Raw genomic sequence first — 25,077 nt, forward strand, 5'->3', positions numbered from 1 at the left:
TTACAATACGTTGACACGACATTTTGGTGTGGAGAGTAATTAAACTATTCATACTTAAGCAACCTTTACTTGAGAAGTATGAGTGAGAAAGTACCATCATCAATATTCGGGGAAACTCGATAGACATCGACAGACTTCGAAGATTGCACATGCGCAGTTCCTCTTGAGACGTTGGACACCCACCATCACCACGTGGCAAGAGAACGTTTGTCCGGGCAAGTTGTTTGAAGGTAAGAGCTTGCAAAAAGTTTAATTTGGGGAGGCCATCTATGAAAACTTAAGTCTGTTTGTAAATTAAATGTATTTCTACAATTTAGTAAAGTCAGTGCTACGTTCTATTAATATTCTGACTTTGCAGTGATGCACCCGACCGACGTTTTAAACTAACCCGCCCGCGACTCGGACCGCAATTTTTTTTTACAATAAATATTGTCCCAACCTTGCCTGCATTTTTTTAAAAGTAGCAATTGTTTAAAATAGTTAATTAGCATCTTTATTTTCAAACGACCCGAATATCATTAAAATATTTTTGGATGACTCATAACCTGCGGGTGAACTTTCTCAAACTGTAAATATGAATTGATATTGGCAAACGCAATGTGCTTGTTAACTGTTGCTTATAACTGTCGATGGTGCAGAAAACTTTAGCTTAGCTGTTAAGCAGAAGTTCTGGAGTTCAGAATTTTATATTCGTTCGGTGGGTTGCATTCGATTTTTAATTTTGGAGATTCTTATATTCTTTTTTTTACATTGTTATCGTTAAAGTTATTGCGGAGGATGTTCTTTTTTTGTGGATTTAAGACTATTGGTCTTCCTAGTTGTCAATCATTCTAGTAATATGTTTACGTAGGCCGTCGTACGTGTCCGTACCTTTCTGCCCATGCGCACTTTCAGGTGTTGGTGTTGTGAGTAACGGTTTGCGTTCTCGTCGTGTTTATTTCAAAATGTCTGAGGGTCGCAATAGAAAAGGTGTCTACAGATTTTAGGTCAAGAAGAGAAAGGACTCTGAAGAAAGAAACAAGACCAGTGTTTTTGGGAGAGTAACGTTATTTCATACGCTGGCGTGTGCTAAAAGCACAGGTTGGGCCTCCCACTGATGCCTCAGTGGCGAAGTTTCTACTCGACAGGTAGAGTTTGGCATGCTATTTGGAGAAATCCATTTAAAAATCACTGCTAGTAAAAGTTGATGTAAGCTATGATTAGCGATGCTACTGCACGATTAACCGAAAAAAAAAAAAATCACTATATGAATCAATAATCTCGATTCATACATACACGCGATCCTCTTTGTAAATGACCGCGATTCTCTTGCATGTTTAGTATTTTCCTGTATTCAGATACTGCGTTCATGTATTTACATTACAACAACCGAGATGTTATGTCATTTCAACTTGCTTACACTCCCGCATTGTAAAACCAACCCATACTCATTCACCAATCAGACCCGATCGTTTCTCTCATCTCTTCTCCTCATTTGCGGCATTTGGCTGTCACTCGCGTGACGTGGAACAAAGCAGCAAGCCTAAACACATCGATTTACTTGATGGATTTGCAGCGGCAATTTTCAAACAAAAGAGAGGGAAAACGTGCGCAATTGCGGAAAATCCTGGTGGCGACGGAGAGAGTGACGATGCAACAATATTGGTTTCGAAACAAGGCAAGGATATAAGTTACCTCTGGCCGTTTTTCAATCGGAAGGCTGCAGCCTCCGTATGCAGGCTGCATACGTCATCGAGCCTGGTTTAACTTAACTGACCATTACATTCGGAAGTCATAAACGTATTACAACAATTTACAATTAACTAGTAATAATAATAAACTTTATAATTTTTCATATTCTGAAATAAGACAGTCTTGATGACGTATGCAGCGTAGAAATGCGACCCCGGAAGGCTGCAGCCTTCAGATTGAGAAACGGCCTCTGTGTCATCGGTTAGTTCTTTAAAGGTTTCGTGTTTTTAAAATTTTAAGATGACCAGTTTGATTAACATAAATGGCACCTCTCCTTTTTTGTACAATTACTTTTATTTATTAGTGTCAACATTCTGTTGTTTATGTTTAACAGCAACACATTTTAAGTTTCTCATCTTCTAAAAGAAGGAAAAGCAACTTTAAAGACACTTTATTATAACTAAAAGTCCGGTGTAGCACATTTTTCTTACAATAAACATTTTTCGTGCAATAAATGTTTTTCGTGCAATAAATGTTTTTTGTTGAAAATATGAGAATCGTTTGAGAGAATCTGGATCTCAATTCCCATGGAGAAAAATCATGCAGTCCTCCACGAATCGTGCAGCCCTAATGCTAGCCCTGGCACAAGCAGAGGTGTAAAGAGTAGCTGAAAGCCATACTTGAGTAAAAGTACAGATACCTTACTGTAAAAATTACTCCACTACAAGTTACAAGTCACCAATTTAAATACGACTTGAGTAAAAGTATTAAAGTAACCCAATTTAAAAGTACTCAAGTATTTTTACTCGTACTGAATGTTGGCTCAAAGATGCACTAGTCCTCAACACAAAGAGATTTGTAGGTCAGTGAAAACCAAGAAAGTTTGTTAATGATGTTTTACTTCCTAATTTAGAAAAGAAATCAAACCAAATTTTACCTGGCAGAACAAACACAGATTAAACATTGTCATTGTCTTTTGACAAAAATTTAAAAGTTTTAGTCATATTTTTGTCATCTGAATTGATTTAGTTTTAGTCTAATTTTATTCAACTAAATGACATGATATTTTAGTCTAGAAATCTACATTTAATTTAATTTAAACCCATTTAATTTTAATCTAGTGTCATTGTGTACTTGAATGTGCCATGCTGACAAATATATAGCCTAACTTTGTGATATAAACATGGTAACACTTTACAATAAGGTTCATTAGTAAACATTAGTTAGCTACATTAGTTAACATGAACTAATAATGCTGCTGTAGATTTATTTATTTATAGTTTGATGTTATATTGAGGTATGTTATCAAATGGATGGATGGCTATGATTATATTCAGTATCTATGATTAATGTAGTTGGCTGAATAATAAAACTAATTCATTTTATGTTGTTTCTTTTGTAGGTTCTGATCATTAGCAGAAATCGTGGTATGGACTGGAAGTGTAAGTACTGCTTCTTGTCTTTTGAAAAGAGGGCTCAACTCTTTAAACACTACCGCTTAAAACATGGTAGCTACACCAGAACTACTCCAATTCCTTGCCTCCATGCAGACTGCATGTTATCGTTCAAATCGTTTAATGCCCTCAAAGTGCATTTAACAAGGAATCACAATAGGCAGATGAGTGCATCCGATGAAATCCCTGTGGTATTCCGTTGTCCTCATTGTGATTTTGAAGAACCATGTACAGAAACTATTGTTTTATCCCATTTGCGCCAACATCTCAAACAACAGGAAATGGTGAATTGTCCATATAAAAATTGCACGTTTCAGAGCAATGTCTACTCAACATTTAATGCTCATAAAAGTAAAGATCATAGGCTTCTCAGTGAGAAGGAATTGAAACCTGACATCGCCCTGCACATAATTGCTCCTCACAATTCTGATCCAGATGAAACACTTTGCAATGATCCCACAGATTTTGCCATAGAGGAAAATGAGGAAGATGCTCCAGTGGAAAATCTGGATGATTTACAGCATCAACTAGAGCATAATTTAGCTTCACTCTTTCTTAAACTTCAGGCAGTCTTGCATATATCTGACATGGCACTACAGGAGATAATCCAACAACTAAATCAAATTATTCTTCTATCAGAACCCCTACTGCGTAAAGACATTCAAGCTATCCTCAATGAACATGGTGTCATTGACAATGAGTCAGTTGTGAGGGAAATTATGAATGCCATCAAAGACAATAACCTGTTTTTTAAAATGACTGATACTGACCAAGTGCTCTCCACAGCCAGTAAAAGAACATCATATTTCCTAAACGAATTTCCACTGGTAATGCCAATTGAATACAAGTCGCTGACATATGTTCCAATTCTGCCGATGTTGCAAACATACCTAAACAGACCAGATGTTGTTGATAAAATTCTCAGTCAAGATGGTGCTGTTGATGGATTCAGCTCGTACAGAGATGGCACTTACTATCACCAGAATGATTTCTTTAATACTGAGGCCTTTAGGATAGCGCTTGGCTTCTACATTGATGACTTTGAGATTGCCAATCCTTTGGGCACTTCAAAAAAAAAGCACAAACTGTGTGGCATTTATTGGGTTCTTGCCAATCTTCCTGCAAAACACCGATCCTCTCTCCACTCAATTCAGCTAGCAATGTTATGCAAAGCAAGTGCAGTCAAAGAGTGTGGCTATGCTAATGTCCTTCACCCACTACTTCATGACTTGGCAACTCTAGAAAAGAATGGGGTTTATGTTGAGCAGTTGGGTGAGTGTGTCAAAGGAACTGTGCTGTTTGTGTCAGCTGATAACCTGGGTGCTCACTCTTTAGGTGGTTTTCAGGAGTGTTTCACGGTGGAGCATCCGTGTCGATTTTGCATGGCAAAGCGGAGTGACATTCAAAACAAAGAGGTCCGGTCAGGGGCATTTCAGCTCAGAACCTGTCAGGATCATGACCGGCATGTTTCTGAAGTTTTAGAGAATCCAAATGTGGCAAAAGAGTATGGTGTGAAAGCTCCTTGCGTTTTTAGAGAAAATTTGGAACATTTCCACACGATCACTGGATTTCCACCCGACATAATGCATGACCTTTTGGAAGGTATAATTCCTGTAGAGATGTCATTGTGCATTAATGATTTAATCTCCAAGAAGTACATCTCCCTTGAGTCGTTGAACCAAGCCATCAAAACATTTCCCTACAAATTCACAGACAGAACTGATCAGCCTCAGACCATCCCAGCCACATTTGCCTCTAGAGGTACCATTGGTGGAAATGCCCACGAAAACTGGGCACTAACAAGACTTCTCCCACTTATGATTGGTTTTGAGGTCCCAGAGAATGACAACACATGGGAAATATTAATGTTGTTAAAAGATATCCTAGAACTGGCATTGTCATTCAAATATTCAGAAGATTCCCTTGACTTTCTTGACGCAAAGATCTCAGACCACAGAGATTTACTTTTAACAGCGTTTCCTCATTTTACACTGCGACCCAAACATCATTTCATTGAGCATTATCCACATTTGATGAGGATGTATGGGCCACTTAGAGATATGTGGACAATGAGGTTTGAAGGGAAGCACAAATTCTTTAAGCAAGTCATCCGCAATACAAAAAACTTTAAAAATGTCCCGCAAACTCTGGCTGTCCGGCATCAAAGAATGATGGCACACCATGTTGACTCCAGTTCATTTTTCAAGCCACAAATCCAAATGGACAAGGTGACTGTTTCTCTTGTGTCATCGTTCCCTGAGAATATTCAGGACTTGCTGAAACAGAAGTATGCAACTCAGAACACTGTCCTTGTTGCATCATCTGTTAGCATTGACAGCATCAAATACAGTCCAGACATGATTGTGTCTATTGGTGCTTTTTCATGCCTACCTGAATTTAAGCAAATTCACAAAGTTCTTGTCATTAGCAGTGATGTTTTGTTTGTGTGCAAAGATCTGACATCATGGTATAATGAGCATCTGCGTTCTTATGAGCTATGCAGTCATGTTACGGTACTGTCAATCAACAAGCTGTCAGATTTTAATGACCCGTTTCCTCTGGCAGCCTACAGAATTAGGGGAAAAACTTTTGTAACCCTTAGACATTATATTTTTTGTTGATTGAATGCTGAAGGATTTGAGGTCGGAAACTAAATTGCACTTTTATCAATCCTTTACAGAATCACAGCAAGAAATGGAGAAGACAACGTTCAGGATAATTGTACATGACACTGATATCAGGAAAATTACTCTTACTGGGAAGCCAAAGACCCTTGATTCACTTGTTCAACAGCTTGAGGTGGTGTTGGATCTTCAGTACAAGTTCTCCCTTCAGTACGAGGATCCGGAATTCAACAATGCTCTCGTCAACCTCACTGACATTGCTGACCTGCTTGACAAAGCAACCTTAAAAATCATCCCCCTAGTGCCAGCAGCCACACCAAGCACACAAAGCTCACCAACCACATCTACAGCAGACACAGAAATTCTCCCTATTTTCTCTCCTCCAAGTCGATCCCCATGGCCAGAGATCTTTGAAATTCCCAATTTCCCTGTGGATGTAGAGTACAGATTACGCCAAAGAAACCTACTGTATATGAGAGACAAAGCATACTTTACCGTGCCCAAGGAAATGAAGCATGAGATACTTCAGAAAGTTGTGGAGACAATTTTTACTTTCAAATCATTTATCACTGATGAAGAGTGCCAAGATGTTGCACGTGCACTGATTAACAAACATCCATGTCTCACTGAACCAGCCTCCTCCACTGGATGCGGAGCCTGGAAAAATAGCATTAAGTTCAAAGTTGCCAATTATCACAGGAAACTGCGCAGAGCTGGATGTGTAGACGTAGCTGTAAATCAAGGACAAAGAAGCGGAACACCTCAAAGAAGTGCTAAAAAACCCAAACGATGTGAAGTCAATTTTCTTCCCAATTTTCCTAATGGTGAAGATGAGAACAGCCTGGAGTCCAAACGACAGGAACTTGTAGAGGAGATGAAGAAACGGTGTCCAACTGCTACTTTGATATCCAAGATTATGGACAGCACATATGCCTTGAGAAGACAGGAGTTGGTGAACTCTGAACCTCCAGTGAAGGACACAATAGAGAGGTGGCCTGCACTCTTTACAGAAAGTCAGGTAAAAAAATCTTTTCCATCTTTAATGTACCAGGTTCCTAACTCAAATCAAAATTCCTTAAAGGAAAAGTCTGGTATTTAGCAATTTGGATCTCATTTCTGTTTTGTTTTGGATGAACTAGAGTGGTGGTTTCATTATTGTAAATAGCAGTTCCAGAGTTTGATCAAACAGTATACTAACTAACTAAATGCGAAGTCTCAGTGTTCCACTGCTGTACTTGATGGCTAAAAATGTTCTATGAAGCTACCTACCATTCTTTGTGAAGTGCCTTACTGTCAGCTTGCTTTCATTAGATCTGATTCGATGCAGAAGTTGCAGTAATGTATGTTCCTTTTATAGGCTAGTGTAATGCTAGTTTTCTGGACAGTGTGACCCAGTGATTTGTTCTTAAAACACCTCCAAAATGCCTTTATTAAATGCTCATTGTCTGTTTCTTTAGGTTATGGCAGAGTTCTGTCGCTTAACCAGCAAGAACCTCAAAATTGAGTTTTTTAAAGAACTGGACAAATACACTCCTCGCTGTCTTGACATTTTCAAGTCCAAGGGTGGACGTGCCGGCCAGACACTTAAGGCGTATTTGCATCAAGTCGCACCGGGGGTAAGTTTCTCATGCACATTAATTATTTAATGGTGTCAGCAAAATAGTGCAACCACATTGTATTTGCAAAGCTGTTAATTGATGGTCCTTAACCATTTATGGCTGCTATGTATGAAATTATCTTTCAGAATACAGATGTTACTGCTAAGCGAACAGCAGTCCTCCGTGGCCTTCTCATCCTACTTGGAGATGAGAACAAAGACTTCTTCATGACATGCTTTGTAAGTAGTTTCAGGTCCTAATTTACAGTGGCCGAGAGGGGTCACAACTAGTCTTGTTGCGATGGTCGGTATAACCGGTGATCCGGGAGTTCAGCCGTTTAGATCACTTGCCAACTGCATCATCGTCTTCCATTGTCGTTTTGATTTTTTTCTTGTAATTAAATCATTTAGTTTCGTTAGAGACGGCAAACACTAACAACTGTGTTAATTCAGCGGAGCTGAACGCGTGACACATCAGAGCAGCAGGAGTCAGATTTCATTTATTACTTTTAGAGTGTGCGGGGCAAGCTGACAGACCAATATATATCCAGCGACACAATTCAGGGCACCCGTCTCAGGCCGGAAGTGATGTTGAACATATATGGTTTTTGTAGCGTTCTTATTTTTACATCAATTTTAATGGGATTTATATGTATAGTATTTGAAAACAATATCTTGAAAATACTAAAACATAATTATATAACTGTTGATTTATTAACATTTATGTTCATGTAGTTAACTAATGCAACATCATTGCATAGAGTTTTCAATTTGACTATTAATTTAAAATATTTATGTATACAAATACTTAAAGGGTTAGTTCACCCAAAAATGAAAATAATGTCAGTAATGACTCACCCTCATGTCGTTTCAGACTTGTAAGACCTCCGTTCATCTTCGAAACCCAGTTTAAGATGTTTTGTATTTAGTCAGAGAGCTTGTTGACCATTCATTGAAAATACTGTCCATGTCCAGTAAGGGTGTAACGGTTCTCGGTAAAGAATCGAATCGTCCCGTTATCCTCCCACGGTTCGGGACGCACATAATTCCCATGCTGGTCCATGCACAGTAAATTGGTACATGTAGTATAACAAGTGCTCTTAACCCTGCTGCAAAAAGCAGCATACCAGCAAGACAAGCATTTGTTGTGTTTTGGTGCTGGTATGCTGGTGACCACCAGCTAAACCAGCATCAAATCAGCATAGAGCAGCATAATTCCTATGCTGGTTTGATGCTGTTTTTCAGCAGGGAAGTGAAAATGTTGATTTTGGCAGAAGTTAAAAACAGCTTAGTTTTTATTTTTGTGACCAAAGTGTACTGAAACATACCGAAACCGTGACCCTAAAACCGTGATATGCACCGAACCATGAGTAATTTTAACCGTTACACCCCTAATGTCCAGGAAGGTCCAAAAATTAAAATTATTCAGCATTGTCTTTTCTTCTGAGTCTGTTGTGAAGCGCATGCGTGAGACTAAAGTCACGTGACTGCTGTGATGTGGATGACGTGTTGTTCTCAGAAATTTTTACGAACGTTTTTTTTTTCAAACTTACAGCCATAAACGAAGCCAGGGTGCACAAAAAACAAAACAAAAAAACAGCTGGGGTGCACCAGATAACACGTCAGCCACGTCATACGTCATCCGTGTTACTGCAGTCACATGACTTTAGTCTCGCACATGTGCTTCACAACAGATGCGGAAGAGAAGACAATGCTGATTAAAGTTGTAATTTTTGTTATTTTTGGACATCTTAAACTGTGTTCAGAAGATGAATGGAGGTCTTACGAGTTTGGAACAACATGAGGGTGAGTCATTAATGAGATTATTTTCATTTTTGGGTAAACTCTTTAAAGACACAGTGTATACAAGTTTAATGTTAACCTTTATTTTTTAGAATTCAGATAAACACAAACAAAGTGATACTTGTTCTCTTCATATGAACAAACATTTCAACACCAAAAAAAAACAGGTAAAGTTTAATTTGATTGTGTTATTACAATAAAAATCATAAATGGCAATATATTGCGACTCTTGAAAAGAACATTTACTGAATTCACAAAAAAAATAGATTCCATGTTTTCCTGAATTAACAAAATCTTAAGGGTTCCCTGGAAATCTTACATTGTTTCATGAGATTGTAAAATCTAAAAAGAATGAACTGTCAGCAAAAAATAAAACACAAAAAACTGTAAAAGACAACAGGTTTAATGTTTAAAAATAAGATGTAAACATGTCTACAGAATTGATACTTGGCGATTAAACACTTCACTTAATATATATAGTGATTGTTTATTACTAACTAGGGTTGTGCCGATAGACGATAGTATCGTGTATTGACGATCTTCTGACATATCGCCAATGGCGGGCTTTCATGGCAATAGTTATGACGATAGTTTGCGAATGGTTATTATTATCATCATAGTTTTACATTAACACCCACATTGCATGCTTTTCTTCGCATGAGGGTTTGTGATGACACGCTCGCATTAATGGCATCAGTTTTAAGAAGGTTGCGGTCATGACGGTGTTGCTCTTGTTCTTTTTTGTCCACCAATCAAGTGACTTGTTATAATGAGTAAAAAATTAACAAATAAAAAACGAGTAAACTACTAAATTACAGTGGCGTTTAATTCAAAAGTGAAAGTAAAATATGCACATGTGCATTTATAAGCCCCCTCCCCCTGGTTTGTCATACGCTGATTAACTGGTGGGAAACTTTTGTCACCGCAACTACCCTAGTCACAACACATGCACTACAAATGCCACAGCACCTCCAAATTTGGAAACAACAGTGTCATAAAAGTAGTCTATTATTTTCATATATGCCATATGCAATTTCGACATGCAGTGCAAACTGCACAGTACAATGTGTAATGCATAGGTTATGCTTATCGGATCAAATTTAAGTTAAAAGGACCTCCAGCTAGTTTGACAAATTAGCCTTATTGGATTAGCCCTACCGTGTGCCCCACAAACGTGATAGAACTACACTCCAATGTTTTTGTTGTAGCAAGATATTTTAAGACAGCGTTTTACTAGTAAGTTGCCATTGTTTGTTTGACCCATAATGCATTCTGTAATGTGATGTAGACTGGTCCAAGTGCTGATACAAACATAAGGCAAATAAACTATAACATTATCAAGTTAAGCCTTTACCTCAGTTAGCGAGAGAAATATACCTTCCTCCGTATTTACCGCATGTTCAGGCTCGAATTGGAAAGGCTGAATGGCAGACTTTTTGCTCACTAATTGAGGTAATGGCTTTACTTGATAATGTTATAGTTTATTTGCCTTATGTTTGTAGCAGCACTTGCATTCTGGACCGTGACATAGACCAGTCCAGAATGCATTATGGGTCAAACAAACAATGGTGACTTACTAGTAAAAATGTTGTCTTAAAATATCTTGCTACAACGAAAACATTGGAGATGTTGTTCTATCACGTCTGTGGGGCAAACGGTAGGGCTATCTCAATAAGGCTAATGTGTCAATCTAACTGGAGTTCTTTAAAAGGATCAGGCCCAACATGTGTGGGTACATTTCATATGCTTCCATTAGGGTAGGATGCTTTGTTAGCAGCAAGCATAAAAGCATCAGTCATATGACCCACTATCCTCGCATACCCTTTTCACTAACTCCTGATCAGTTTGCATGTCTGTTTCATGGTACCTGTAAAAAAATATTCTTCCACATCTTCAGTTGTTAAAGGCGCTCTAAGCGAATCTGTGCGACGTCACTTTTTGTTGATGCTTGAACTGTTTTCAAACAAACTGAGCGTAGCTAACTCCTCCCCCTCCCTTCCGTGCTTTCATGAACACGCCCACATTTTTGTTGTCGTTTATTGGCTGGAACACCTTGTTTTTTTCGTGTTGTAAAGTTGAGCCACTGTGTTTTTATTGCCGTTTGTGGAGCCTGGGCTGTTTACAGAGATTGTATTTTTTTACAGTTTGATCAGCGGTCAGGCAGCAAGCAGATAGTGAGGAGATGATTGCTGTATGTAACAAAAAATTAAGGTCTAAAACGTGTGAATTCGCTTAGAGCACCTTTAATGAGAGGTTCTGCTAATCTCACACACTGTAAAAAAAAATTGCCGCTCTAACTAATTTTCTAGTGACTGGTAACCTTGAAATTTTTCACTTGGGCCAATAGATTTTCTGTGAATTGAATTTTATCAATTGTGGCAACGATCTGTAAACATTTAACTAAATGGGAAATAACAGGTTGAGCCAATTAAAAATAAGAAACCATGGTTTTTGCCCAAATAACTTTTTTAAATTATGGTAGCATTCTTCTTTTAATTTACCCAATCTGGTTAAATTATATTGGTAAGGAACCATGCTGATTTGTTTATTTCTCGTTGTCGTAATAGAAAAAGAAAAACTATTTTGTAACATTTTATTCATTTTTTATTTATTTGTAATACCTTAAAATTGTAAAAAAATTCACACAATTTCACTTGAATTTAACATTCTCACACCAAGTAAGAGCTTATGAAACTACTTCTTTAAACATCTTACAAATATTTTCAAAATTGTCAAAACACTATAAAATAAAATAAATAAAACCAGATCAATACAGAATATCCTCCAAGTTTACACTTCTGAACATTTTGAAAAACTGCTGCTCTTAGCTATTTTGCTGTTCAACATTATGAAAAAAGAAAATACAGATTTATAGAAATACAGTTATTTTGGTATTGGGAATTTTTCATTACTTTATTATAGTTTCACTGAAAATATCTTAGTTAAACTATGTTTCCTGTAGTGAGACTTTAGTAAATGTGTGATTATATGGTTATCCAACACAAACAACAGTAAAACTATGGTTAATTTTCTAAGGGATTTGCATTGTTCAAGCAAACCTGTATACTAAGCGCTACTTCGTGTTGGTTTTGAACTCGATTACTTACAGTACCGTCAACGCGTTGATTATTTAAACATCTCGTCCGTTTTGGTCGGTGTCCGTGCACTTATTTGAGACTTGAGCCGTTGAGTCAAGGAATATAAACATCAGCTGAGACAGAGAGCGTCGCTTTCATATCTACCCCTCGTGGATTTCCTGTTGCAAGATGACGACAGCATGTGCTGCGCAGATCGATTGGCACATGAGATCAATGTAACGCGAGAGTGATCAGCTTTTGAAAGGCTCTCGCCTAACTGATGTAATAGGTTGATTTGTCTGCGCAGTGCTGCATGTAGTTTAATACATGTAAACAATGCGCCCGCTTCGTGACGTCCAGGTCAACTACAGATGCCCCTACACTTGTAATATATTAATTAATTAAAAAACATGACATTTTATCTCTAGAAAAGGGCAGGTTCGCAAGCAGCCTTTCATGTAGTGTGCACGTGTGGGCGTCATACGGCTCAGCGGCTCTTAATAACAAACCGTGCATAAATCTCGAAAAAGCTAATAGATTTTCACACAAATATATTATATAATAAATATAAATGTAATCTACTCACTGTGAAAGTTGTAGTGGCCTTGCTATTTCCTCACTAAATGAAGCGTTGTTAGCTCAGTGCGTTACACTGAGGAGAAAACATATCTGTTTTATGACAAACAAACAAAATCTGGCTCTGCAATATGATTTTTATTTGTATTCTGTAATTTTTCAGATTTTCACTAATTTTAACTTACCATAACTTTATTGTGAAAATGTCGATCATCAACTCCCGTGCACCCACATTTAAAAACACTGAAGCCAATTATTTTCAGGTGCATGCCCATACGCTTTCTGGCTCAAACTACGTTCAGTCAACTCAGTTTTTTCATTTGACACGATAAATTGGCTGAGCAGAGTTGAATATGTTCTTTGAATATATGTTTTTGTTTTACCCCTATACATTAAGTTTTAATTGCCACAATGAATTTTTTGTTTGTGGAGAATTATTTGAAAGCAATTATGTTGAGTCAATACTTAACTTTCAGTTTCCACAATTTTTTAAAATATACATTTTTTACAGTGCAAATGACCAGTGTAAGAATGACTACCTATCAACCTCTTTTCTAAAGTGGCTGTTGTGTGTTTTCTACCTAAATGCAAGGTTGTATGTCAATGTGAAATTGTGTAATATCTCGTGTAATTGTGTTTTTAGGACTGTGATGAACCGGACCTTGCCAACACCTCCATTGGGATCCTAACTGTAATCCCTGAAGGTACCCCACCTCTTCCTGACTCGCTGAATCTGGAGTCTTCAGCAACTGCTCTTATTCTAGAGGGCACGATTGTCATGGATCATCTGGAAAATCTTCCAGCTGCATTTTGCCAACTGTTCGGGCTTATTTATGCCCTGAATTTGAAATACCCGGAACAGATTAAGAACACGATGGACTTTATCCAAAGAGTTCTACTCTCACTGGGTCACAAGACTTTAAGGCCCAAAATTCAATCACTCAAAAATCTTCTGTGCAGTGAGTAGTGAAGTTCTTTGTTTTACAAACACACACACACACACGCACATTTATGAAGATGTTTCAATGTTTGAAATGTTTTACAGCCTTCATAGGCTTTTGTTGAGCCTTTTGTTTTAGATCCGCAGTTCACTGTATTGATCTGTTTTGATCAATTGAAGTGTCTCTCCCTCTCTTCAGATTGCTTTTCATTTAGGGCTGCACGATAAATCGCATATGATTGTCACGCGCATCTCGTCAGTAATGCCGGTTCCTTGATTAGTAATAAATCGTCATCAGCTGCTTTCATATGGAGCAGCATTTACTACACAGAGCCGTAGTTCACTGACAATCGGGGCAATTTCACATTAATTATCTCGGACGTATATCGCCTGCGATATGGCCCAGCTTGTCAGTGAACTACGGCTCTGTGTAGTAAATGCCGCTCCATATGAAAGCAGCTGATGGCGCTTTATTACTAATCAAGAAACCGGCATTACTGACAAGATGTGCGTGACATTCACATGCGATTTATCATGCAGCCCTATTTTCATTTAATTTATGGAGGTGTTTCCATATTCGAAAGTGTTTTACAGCCTTCGTTGAGCCTTTTGTTTTAGATGTACAGTTCACTGTATTGATATGTTTTGATGGAGCAAAGCTTCTCTCTTTCTCTTCAGTTCAATGTATTGATCTATTTTGATCAAGTGAAGTGTGTCTCTCTCACTCTTTCACTCATTCTTACTCTCACACACAGAGAGGCACTAAAGATCTTAGATTGCTTTTAATTAAAAAAAATTAAAAGCAGGTGTTTTTAGTATTTGAATGTGTTTACAGCCTTCATAGGCTTTAGTTGAGCATTTTGTATTGAATGTGCAGTTCACTGTATTGATCTGTTTTGATCAAATAAAGTGTTTCAGTGATTCATTCAAACTGTTGTCTCTCTTTGTTTCAACAACTTAAAATATTTGGGTAAAGTTTACTCAAATATTTTAAGGCAATCGGTTTCCTAAGATTTCCTTAGTATTGTGAACACTTAGCCTTGTAAGGATAACTTGCCTTAATGAGTAATGCTAACTGAGCATAACTTTGTTTTCTGAACTGATATTTCCTTAGTGAAAGGAGCTAATGATTTTTGAGTTCACTGTACTACCATGACATAAGTTGTCTGGACTAACATTTTTTTAGTCATAATAACTAATGATTTTGCATTAACTGTACTCTAGTTTACTACAACGATATTAGTTATCTGGACTATCATTTTTTAAGTCATAATAACTAATGATTTTTGTGTTAACTGTACTCGAGTGTACTACCATTATATGAGTTGTCTGGACTAACATTGTTTTAGTCAAAATAACTAATGATTTTGCGTTAACTGTACTCAAGTGTACTACCATGATATGAGTTTTCCTTACACATTTCTTTTCAGCTACAACAACTTAAAAATTGATTGTGAACTTTACTTTAAAAATTTGAGGCAATCGGTTTCCTAAGTTTTTTTAAGTAAAGTCAACAAATTACTTTTTACAGTGCATATTTAGGTTATAAAAACATAAAAAATTCAAATCCATAACTTGATTTTCAAAGATTTATTATAAATATGAATTATTTTTTCCACAAATGCAAAAAGTTTTTGAATCAATATATAAATGTGCATTCATCTTTGCCATGTTATATTCATTAAGTTGACTAGTGGCATACACTGATTAAAAAAAATAAACATTAATGACATTAACCAAAACACTTACTTTGTCATATAGTCAATGCTGCGGTTATTCTTGGGACATTGTTGCTTAACATTTTTCACAGCGAACAGCTGTAAAATGTTTTGGTCCTGCTCGATTTTCGTTAACTTTGAGTCAAATAATGGAAAGTTTTTATGAGATCCCCTAGGGTCAATGTGTTAGCATGACAGAGTTTGATGCTGTCAGGAGAACAAGCAACCGGCTCCCGAGTGCCTCTCGTGTAAATTATTAGATGTTGATGGCTTACGTTTCTTTCCGTCACAGAAAACCACCACAGGTTTAGCAATGCCATCAAAGTATTATTTTGTTTTTGTTTGTTTGTTGATCATGAAGTACAAAGTAGATGAGGAGAACTGGAATTCCGTGTATTCAACGCTCCCCCATTGTTGTTTACATTGCGTGGAATGATGCGCTTTAATTTGTGGAGCGGATTTATTGCATTCTGCAGAAAAGGAAGAGTGGCGTTTATTGGGAGAAAAAGGGAGAAAAAATGACAGAATAAGACGGCGGATATTGGATTTTGCGTAAAATTAAGAATTAACTTTTAAATACTGACCTGATATAATACTGATTCTGGCAGTAACTCATTTTTTTAAAATAGCGTTTATTGCGTTTTTGGAACCAAATTCTTCATTTGTAAGTTTTGTATTATTTATTAATAAAGCAAATAACAGTAATCAATAATAATAATAATAATAATAATGGTGTTAAAGCAGCATAGCAAAAATAACCCAACAAATTTGTTATTTTATAACCCAACCAATTGTGTAAAACTTTCTACCCAATGCATTGACTTAAAATAACCCAACAAAGTGTTGATGCTATAGTAACCCACAACTGGGTTATCTGTTGGGTAATTTTTAACTCACTTGTTTTAAATGTGTAGTAGACCTGGTGTATGGTGACAATTTTATTTTTTTTAACTTAACTTAACATGTTCTTATAAAGATTATATAAGTCTCAGATCAACTTTATCTGGACTCAGTCTTGACTCAGACTCAACACTCTCTGGTCTTGATTTGAATCAGCTGGTCTCGACTACAATACTACATTATTCTTTTGAATAGTTATACATTAGGTAATATGATTTATTATAACAAGATAAGATAACAAGATATAACAAGATTTCCACATAGTGGTCATATAAAAATTCTTCAAAATTGTCAAAGTAAAGTGGTTTGTGCTTAAAACAAATCCCTTTTAAATTTAACATGATAAGATGTAATGTAGTTTTAAGCTGACACATTCAATAAAAGACTCTTTGGAAAGATTCATTACATTGCTACAGGATCACAAAGCAATCCATGCTAAAATGTGCAACATAAAGGATCTTTATCTTTTAAAATAACATTCAGAGTTAGAGATGATAGACACAGTTAAGAACAAAAGAAGATTTTGATTCTTCCTGATGTGATTTTATTTAAGATAAAACACTGGAGATTGTATTTTGGATCAGGTCATGAATCTTAATTTTCCTCCATCCACAACCCAAGCCAGCACACAGAGTAGATGTATATCACATTTATACAGGCTCCCCCTCGTCTGAAGTCATATGTGCAAGAGTATGTGCCACAGCTTTAATGGCCAAATCAAAGAGATTTACCTGACCTCTTATAATGATACAGTACTGGACCTACAATATCTTCTTCTCCAGCCTCCACAAACAGCACACTTTCTTTCTTAGTGGTTGTGTGGGAGATGCTATCGTGTAGACCATTAAACTACATCGTATTAAGGCTAGACGGCAAATTCTTGCTGCTTCAGAAACAAAGCTTTGTATTTTATGAGCATGAATGTCAACATTTATATTTTAAAAGTGATCGGCATGATAATCATACTGTATGACAGTCACAACAATCCCTTGGCATTTTGTGCATAATGTTACTTTACATTTTTTGAAACCAGTTTTAATCATCCACATTTATATTTGCCTTTTCGTCTATATTAACGTTTCCATCTTTGACAATTGATGTGTTACATGCCCAAAACATATCTCAACATACCCTACAGGATCAGCACAAGAGAACTTTTTAATTTTCTAAATCTGCAAATCTAATCTTGCTCAACATTATAAGCTCTGTTAAATATAAAGATGCTTTATGGCAGCCGTAGAAGATATCATGATTAAATCAGATCATTTTCAGAAGCCGTTTACTATAGTTAATGGCAGCTACAGAGAGTCACAGCAAGACATTGAAGAGAAAACATAAGAAAAGGGAAGAAAATTGGTAATGTGACAGATATTAGGGTATAAAATGGCGAGATATAAGAAAACAGAGCAATGGAAAGAGAAAGCAAGTGTGCTTTAGGGCTGTTTATATGGGCAGGTCAGGACCAACAGAAGACCATTTTCACTGTAAGAGTGACGTATGACCCATAAGAGCTAGCTGCAGGAGCTGTGTTGTTTCATCCAGCCCTTGCTTTCATCTTTCTTCTCTATATCATTGCCATCTGGGGTCCAGAAGCCATCAAATCAGAAAGGCAAAGTAAAAGAAAGCGAGCAATTGAGCAACATCAGGCAATGACTCAGAGATGAAGAGGATACCCTGAGACTTTGTCCTGAAGCTCCAACACTGTATCTGCTCTCTCTGCACTATGATTAACCATCCTGCAGAGGAGAGTGCATTACACCTCCCCTTAGGATGACATGAGGGTGCATGGTTCATAACCCTACTCAATGACAATCAGGACACAAAAATCGAGCAGGACTTAGAGATGAGCAAGACATCAAGGCCAGCCGGACACGGAGACCAGCAGGACACAGATAAGGACATGAGCAGGACAAAAAGATGAGGGGAACATGGAGAACAGAAGGACACAGAGACCAGAAGGACAAAAAGATTAGCAGGGCACAAAGATGAACTGGACACACAGAATATGAGAGATGCAGATATGAGTGGAGCCACGGACCAGTTGAAGACCGGATGTAGCATATAAGAAGTTCTGCTTAATACGTAAGTCCTATACTGGTTAGGGCTTTATGAGTGAGTATCAATATTTTCTAATCAACATAGATTTTAATTGGTAACCAGTGTAAAGACGCCATTAATGGGGTTATTTGATTAAACTTTCGTGACTTGGTAAAAACTCTAGCTGGTGTGTTTTTTACTAATTGTGACCTTTTTATTGATGATGAAGGACAGCTGCCCAGCAGAGCATTACAGTAATCTAATCTAGATGTCAAAAATGCATGACATCTAAGGCAGATAATATGTTTCACAGCTTGGCGATGTTTCCAAGGTGGAAGAATGTTGTTTTTGCAAGTATTGTTTGCATAGCAGTGGATGCTGATCAAATGCTTTCTAATAATATTTCCAAGGAGTACTGTAGCATGTATTTTGAAAATGACAAAGGCCCTAAGACAGATCCTTGTTGTGATCCATGTTTTACCTTATTTTAAATGTGTCCTAACTGTACAAATTAAACATACATTTACATTAACCCTTATTAAGTTACAAAGGTTAATCAGTCAAGGACAGTGAGTGTTTATATTATCAAGTATATTAAAAGGCACCCGTTTCATTGCTAAAAACAATGTTATTTTGTGTATTTGGTATAATACAATGTGTTTGTGTGATTAAAAACACATTATTTTCCACATTTTTGTAGAATCAAAGAATTATTTTGTACATTTTTTCTTAGCTGTTTACATTTACTTAAGACAGAACATACTATATTTACAAGGATACTTGCAAATATAGGCATTTGTCATTATTTTGTGTGCATTTGCATTGCCACATTCTGGATCATTTGACGAGGCTTGGTTGTGCAGACTGGGACTGCAGTAGTCAACTCTTGACATGACAAGTCAAGTCTGATTTTTCTGACATTAAAAAGTGTAAACTTGCATCACATACTGTACTTGTTGTGGCAAGGTGGGTTGTAAAGTTCACAATTCTAAAAACCTCTCTCAGAAAGCTATATTAGGGTGGGGGATTTTAAACGCATGGTTTTGCACCTATTTAGCATCCCTTCAGGCTTAACGGCAACCTCATTATGAAATGCAAGCATTTGACGCTGACTGGCTGCCTTTACTGCCACTCAAAAGAATGTAAACTTCGCCTTCTTCAGAACACGGACAGACCATTTTACAGATAGAAGAGCACACCCCGGAACGCGACTCGACATTTCGCCTTGAACTTTGCAAACACTGCTGCAATTTACTGTACTTCCTGTTGGAGGTGAGAGTCCGGATGTATGCAAATTATTTTGAAGGGGAGGGAATTGAATGAGAGTGGGGGGATTGAGATGCATTTTACGTAACATGTATCCGTTGTTCAGTTTGTGCAATTTCTGGGCGGACATTTCTAAAGGAGGAATTTCTATGAAATGGAGATGTTCAGAATGTCTAGCACTTTCTGTATGTTCGTGAATGCGGGTAGACTACCGTTATTCAACTAAGGTCTAAGGTAAAAACTTATTTTCATTCTCTGTCCTCTTTAATATATTTTCCTTATTACTTTCAATTTATTTCTATACCTATAACTGTTTCATGACTGACTTGATTAATAAATTATTATGAATTTGTAATATTTGAGTTTAGTCTCCTTCTGGAAGTAGAGCTGACAGATTTCTGATTCTACTCTGATCAAGTCTAAGGGATTTCCAGAAAACAGGGTGGAGATACCTACCTCAGAAGATATGCAAAATCATCCTTTTTTTTAAAAGGATAGCCTCTGGGATTCAAGAAATAGATGACAGTGCCCAGATAATGCTGTTCGATTGTGATGCTTAAATAGTCCATAAAGTCCGACATCAGATAAATGGTCCTTATAATGTTTCTTCTGCTATCAAAACAAATTTGGGCTGGCTTATAGTTGGAGACGTATGCCTGGGTAATTCTCACAAACCAAGTGTGTTTAGTTAGAAGAAACATGTGTTGGACAATGCAGAACTTCATAATTCACCCCATGTCAAAATCACAATAACTTAAAGAACAGCTTAAGTCTCAAATGTGAAGTACAAGGTATCCCTCATGTCTATAAAGGGCGATTTATAGTCGTGCGTAGGTGCTACGCCGTAGCTACGGCGTAGGCTATCCGTAGCCTGTGCGTAGCTCTGCGTAGCCTGACGCGCACCTCACAAAATTCCTAACAGCGCGTCGGACCTACGCGGACCGCAAGCTCTGTGATTGGTCCACCAGAACCCCTCCCGTCAGGTAAAAAAAACTGCGTCATAGGTATTTCCGGTTGAGACGGTGAAAACAAAGATGAGCCAAGTCGAGGAGTGATTTAACTAAAACTGCAACATAAGTCGCTGTTTATTTACTTACATCATTGCTGGTCTTCTCAAATTATACACAACAAGTTGCTATTTTTTCTTCGTTTGTGGGTTAACTTGCTTAGCTTCTTCTTCTGTGACGACTTCTGCTGCTACTGTGGTTACACGCGTGATTACTGCCAACCAGCGGTTTCGCGTGTCTTTGCACGTCGACGCGGACGGCGACGCACAAGTATAAATGAAAACCGACGCGGAACCTACGCCGTCGCTGCTACGCCGTAGGACCTACGCACGAGTATAAATCGCCCTTAAGGCTGTGTGTGCAAGCAGAGAACACCACCATGGCCGTTCAGAGTTCAGACGCACAAAGGATTACAAGCCCGCTCTATCTGTTGTCTCCTCGTAGTAATCAAGTATTTTAGATATAGTGACAATAGCTGTGTCCCTTACAGACAACTAAGTCCTTTTCATGTATGCTCTTACACGTCTCTACTCTCTTTGTTGCATTTTGCTAAAAAGACCAGAAATTAAACCGCAAATCTTAGTTTTTATTCAAAGATTGTTTGAAAACCACCATCCAGATTATGCAGCTCACCTAAGTGATAACAAAGAATGCTGGTATTTACCATGTTTGGAGATTTATCACCCTAAAAGCCTAATTCAATTAGAGTGATGTTTGATTCCAGTGCCCAGTATCAGGGTTTTTATTTGAATAGCGTCCTTTTGACAGGACTCCAATAAACAACTGGGTTGTTATGTATGCTGATTCGATTCAGGAAAGAGCTATTTGCTGTGACTGCCAATATACAGCAAATGTTTTATTGTTTCACAGTGAGGGAAGACACAGAGATTATCCGGGGTTCTTGTGTTTCTGTGATATGATCTCAACAGGGATGAAATTCCATGTATTCAGAAATAGGAAGTCCCCAGCAGTAGCAATTTATGGACTTCATCTGTCAGCCAAAGAATGAGAGCTTATGGTTGTGAAACCTTTGTGTCTGATGTGATTTTACCTGTAATATAATATAAATATAGACATTTATGTGGACAGTGGTCTGAGATGATTTTCAACTGCCTATGAAGCTTTTAGCTTGTTTCAGAGGACACAAGCATCTGTGGCAGAATCCAATTTTTCGTCTTTACAAGATAATGTCAAACAGTCCATCAGTATTGGCAGCCTTTCCACCTGAAGACTGCACTAGGGATGTCAAAGATTTGGACTTCGGAGATGAAACCATGCCTGCTCAACATCTGTCTTCTTGTGGCATTCTCTCCAAAGTCAACAGCTTGTATGACCCTTTATGCTTTGCAGCACCAGTCACAATTCAAGGATGCTTCCTTTTAAAAGAGCTGTCAAATAAATGGGAGAAGCCCTTTCCAGAAGAGAAATGAAGGAATTGGATAGAAAGACCTGGATAATTCATGTTCAGAGAACATACAACTTGTGTCATAGCATTAAACTATCCACGAAGATGTGTTAACTGTCGAGACATCAGGTCTAATCTTTGATAAGATAGATTTTATTTCGGACTCTATTAAGTTTTTCTGCAACAGCAAGAAAACCAAGTTATATTGGGTAACATACACAATCAAATGTGTATGTATACAATTGTGTTCAAAGAATCAGCCAATCATCAAAGACATGTGTCTAATCAAACTGCCTGTACTTCTTCCGAAGTATCCTATCCCGAAGCATCTGAATAGTGTGACCTCTGCATCACCTGACACCTCCAGCTATATAAATGCATTATGGATATTCTTTTTTATCAGAAGGCCAGTGAGGAAATTTTGTTCAGATTATGGGACTAACTGCAAGCAAAGAACTGTGATTCTTTAAGATCGTGAAGGACACAGACATGCAAAATATCCCAGCAATTGCTCTTGCTCCTGGAAATTCAAATTTCTGCAATAAAAATACAAGGCCCAATGACTCTTGCCATGCTTTTGACACAAAAGTTTTCTGCTCCTTCATATCCTGGAAACTTCTCAGGTATTCACAATGCTCAGGCAACTGTGGAAGCAGGTGCAGAGCCTTGTTGACAATTTCTGATACCACTGAAGAAGTGAATATCTCTTAACACTAGAAAGTCGCCACAAGTGGAATAGTACTCAGCCTTTCTTAACATACCCAGAGCAGTTCTTGAACTTCTAAAGAAAATTGAAAGCCTTCGCAACAAGTGGTCTTTGACTATTTTGACTAAAATCTTTCTAAGAGCTGATAAGTAAGTGCAAAGTTGAGTTTCTAAAGGTGGAACTGTAAAAAAATGTAAAGTATCTTTCTACTGAAGAACATGGAAAAAACAGAATGGTGGGATTCCCGGAGTGCCAGGGTGCCTGGAACATACTGGAGTGGCCACACAACTGATCAAGGAGGCACGATAGGTAAATGAAGACCTAGCAGTGCTTTGGCTAGACCTTGCCAATGCTTATGGGTTGATCCCCCAAAACTGGTCAAGACAACCTTATACCGACACAACATACCCTGTAAAATTAAGGACCTCATCCTGGATTATTATGGGAAATTCAGGCTGAGAGTTACTTCAGGGAGCATAACATCAAACTGGCACCGGGTCGAAAAGAAAAATCATTACTGGCTGTACGATCTCCGTGATCCTTTTTGCCCTAGTCATGAAAATGTTGGTGAAGGCCGCTGAGGTGAGTGCAGAGCCCCCCGTCCAAGTCTGTAATCCGCCAGATCCCCATCAGAGCATGGATGATCTGACTGGCATTCAGGGCCTGGTAAAGCTCAATTCTTGGGCTACAACGAGCTTTACTAACAAAATTAACTAACAAAATCTAGGTCCATGGTCCTGAAGAAAGGCAAAGTGGTGGATTTCACTTCTCTGTGGATGGAGTATCAATACAATTTATTACTGAGAAACCTGTGACTAGGCTAAGCAAGGTTTTTGGTTGCAGCCTCAGAAATACAGAGTGAGTCCAATTAACCATCAAGAAGCTCGAAACTTGGTTATCAGCCGTGGACAAATTTGGCCTACCTGGTAGGTTCAAGGCAATGATATACCAAGATGGCCCCCCCGAACTCTTGTTCTGTATTCTATGGCCTTTGCTGCTATATGAGATGATGATGTTGACAGTAGAGACCCTGGAGAGAAAAATCAGCTGTTACCTACAAAGATGGCTGGCTCTGCCATGTTGCCTCACCAGTGCATTGCTATATGGCATTATGTAGCTAGCATTTTAAAGTGAGGGAACACTCTCAGGTGATGTTACCCTCAAAAGCCAAACAGTTGCAGTTTTGGGAGTATGCCATGATAGCTTACAGGAAGCAAGAACTATTACAGAAACCTATTTTTGTGATAATAGGTTTAACCTCTGGGGTCTAAGGGGGTTTTAGGGCCCTGGGGAAGTTTTGACATGCCCTGACATTTATGCTTTTTTCAGTTGCTTAAAAACATATTAATGGCAATGTTTTTTCTTTAAAATGATGTGAAAATCATTTGGCCTGCTCATTCACATAAAACCATATATTGATTGACAATTTCTCAGACAATTTTGCTTGGGAAAGGCTGTATGGAGGAACAAAAGAGTTGAATAATGAGCCACATAATGAGCCTTGTGGGGATGTTCTATATATTAATTCTATATATATATAGATTATTATTAATTTCACAAGTATACCTTTAAAAACCATAGTAAGCATGGTAAAGAGTACTGTTTGGCCATCGTAATGAACACAGGGTTAGTGTTTGGTTGGCCAGCGAGAGGTTTACTTTTGTGCAGTAAAAAGCTCAAAAGAAGAACAGCCTATCGTTGTCTGGACTCTTATTTGTGTTTTTGTAATCATTATAGTAGAAACGCAACAAGGGACATGCGTGATAAACTTATCAATGTTTGTTTACAGCCACCGCCATTGCTCCCTCACGTGTTGATCATGAAAGCAGTACATGTGTGCACACGCGAGTGATCCTGTGTTTAATAAACTTGCTGTGCGGATTGTAGTGTTTGCAATCGCGTATTTTATAAGAATTCCAAAAACCGCGTCGAATTTCCTGACTCGTGTGTTTGTGTCAAAGTTATAATCGTTAACGAAAACGAACGAAAAAACGAAAACTAGGTGGGAAAAAACATTGTCGTTAACTGAAATAAAAATAAAAACGAGGCATTACAAAAAAAATGATAACTAACTAAAACTGTAATGTGTGTCTGGCAAAACTAACTAAAATAAAATAAAATTATAGATGAAATGTCCTTAGTTTTCGTCTTTGTCTTTTATAGAGCAAATAATGTTCAGCTTCAAATTCCTTTCCATGGGTCTCTCACTCACGCGGTGTCACACACACACATTCGCTAATTAATGACTCGTTTAAGTTGATTCCTTACAAGGTGTTGCAAATAAATGAGTCTTTTG

At 37.7% G+C, this 25,077-nt stretch overlaps 1 protein-coding gene and 1 long non-coding RNA gene across 2 annotated transcripts; both read left to right on the forward strand.

The window, feature by feature from the left end:
• The first annotated feature begins 924 nt into the window (after window positions 1-924).
• On the forward strand, window positions 925-6,374 carry LOC135744556 (uncharacterized). Its single transcript, XR_012335353.1, has 3 exons — window positions 925-1,127; window positions 3,074-3,113; window positions 5,806-6,374. It is a non-coding gene; the product is annotated as an uncharacterized lncRNA (long non-coding RNA).
• Window positions 6,375-6,486: 112 nt separating this feature from the next.
• LOC135737442 (uncharacterized) lies at window positions 6,487-13,769 on the forward strand. Its single transcript, XM_073812625.1, has 4 exons — window positions 6,487-6,767; window positions 7,207-7,365; window positions 7,494-7,586; window positions 13,446-13,769. The coding sequence occupies exons 1-4, from the start codon at window positions 6,624-6,626 to the stop codon at window positions 13,767-13,769; spliced, it is 720 nt and encodes a 239-aa protein (XP_073668726.1). The 5' UTR covers window positions 6,487-6,623.
• The last annotated feature ends 11,308 nt before the right edge of the window (window positions 13,770-25,077 follow it).

Source organism: Paramisgurnus dabryanus, chromosome 18, assembly GCF_030506205.2.
Source record: "Paramisgurnus dabryanus chromosome 18, PD_genome_1.1, whole genome shotgun sequence".
NCBI classification, from domain to species: domain Eukaryota; kingdom Metazoa; phylum Chordata; class Actinopteri; order Cypriniformes; family Cobitidae; genus Paramisgurnus; species Paramisgurnus dabryanus.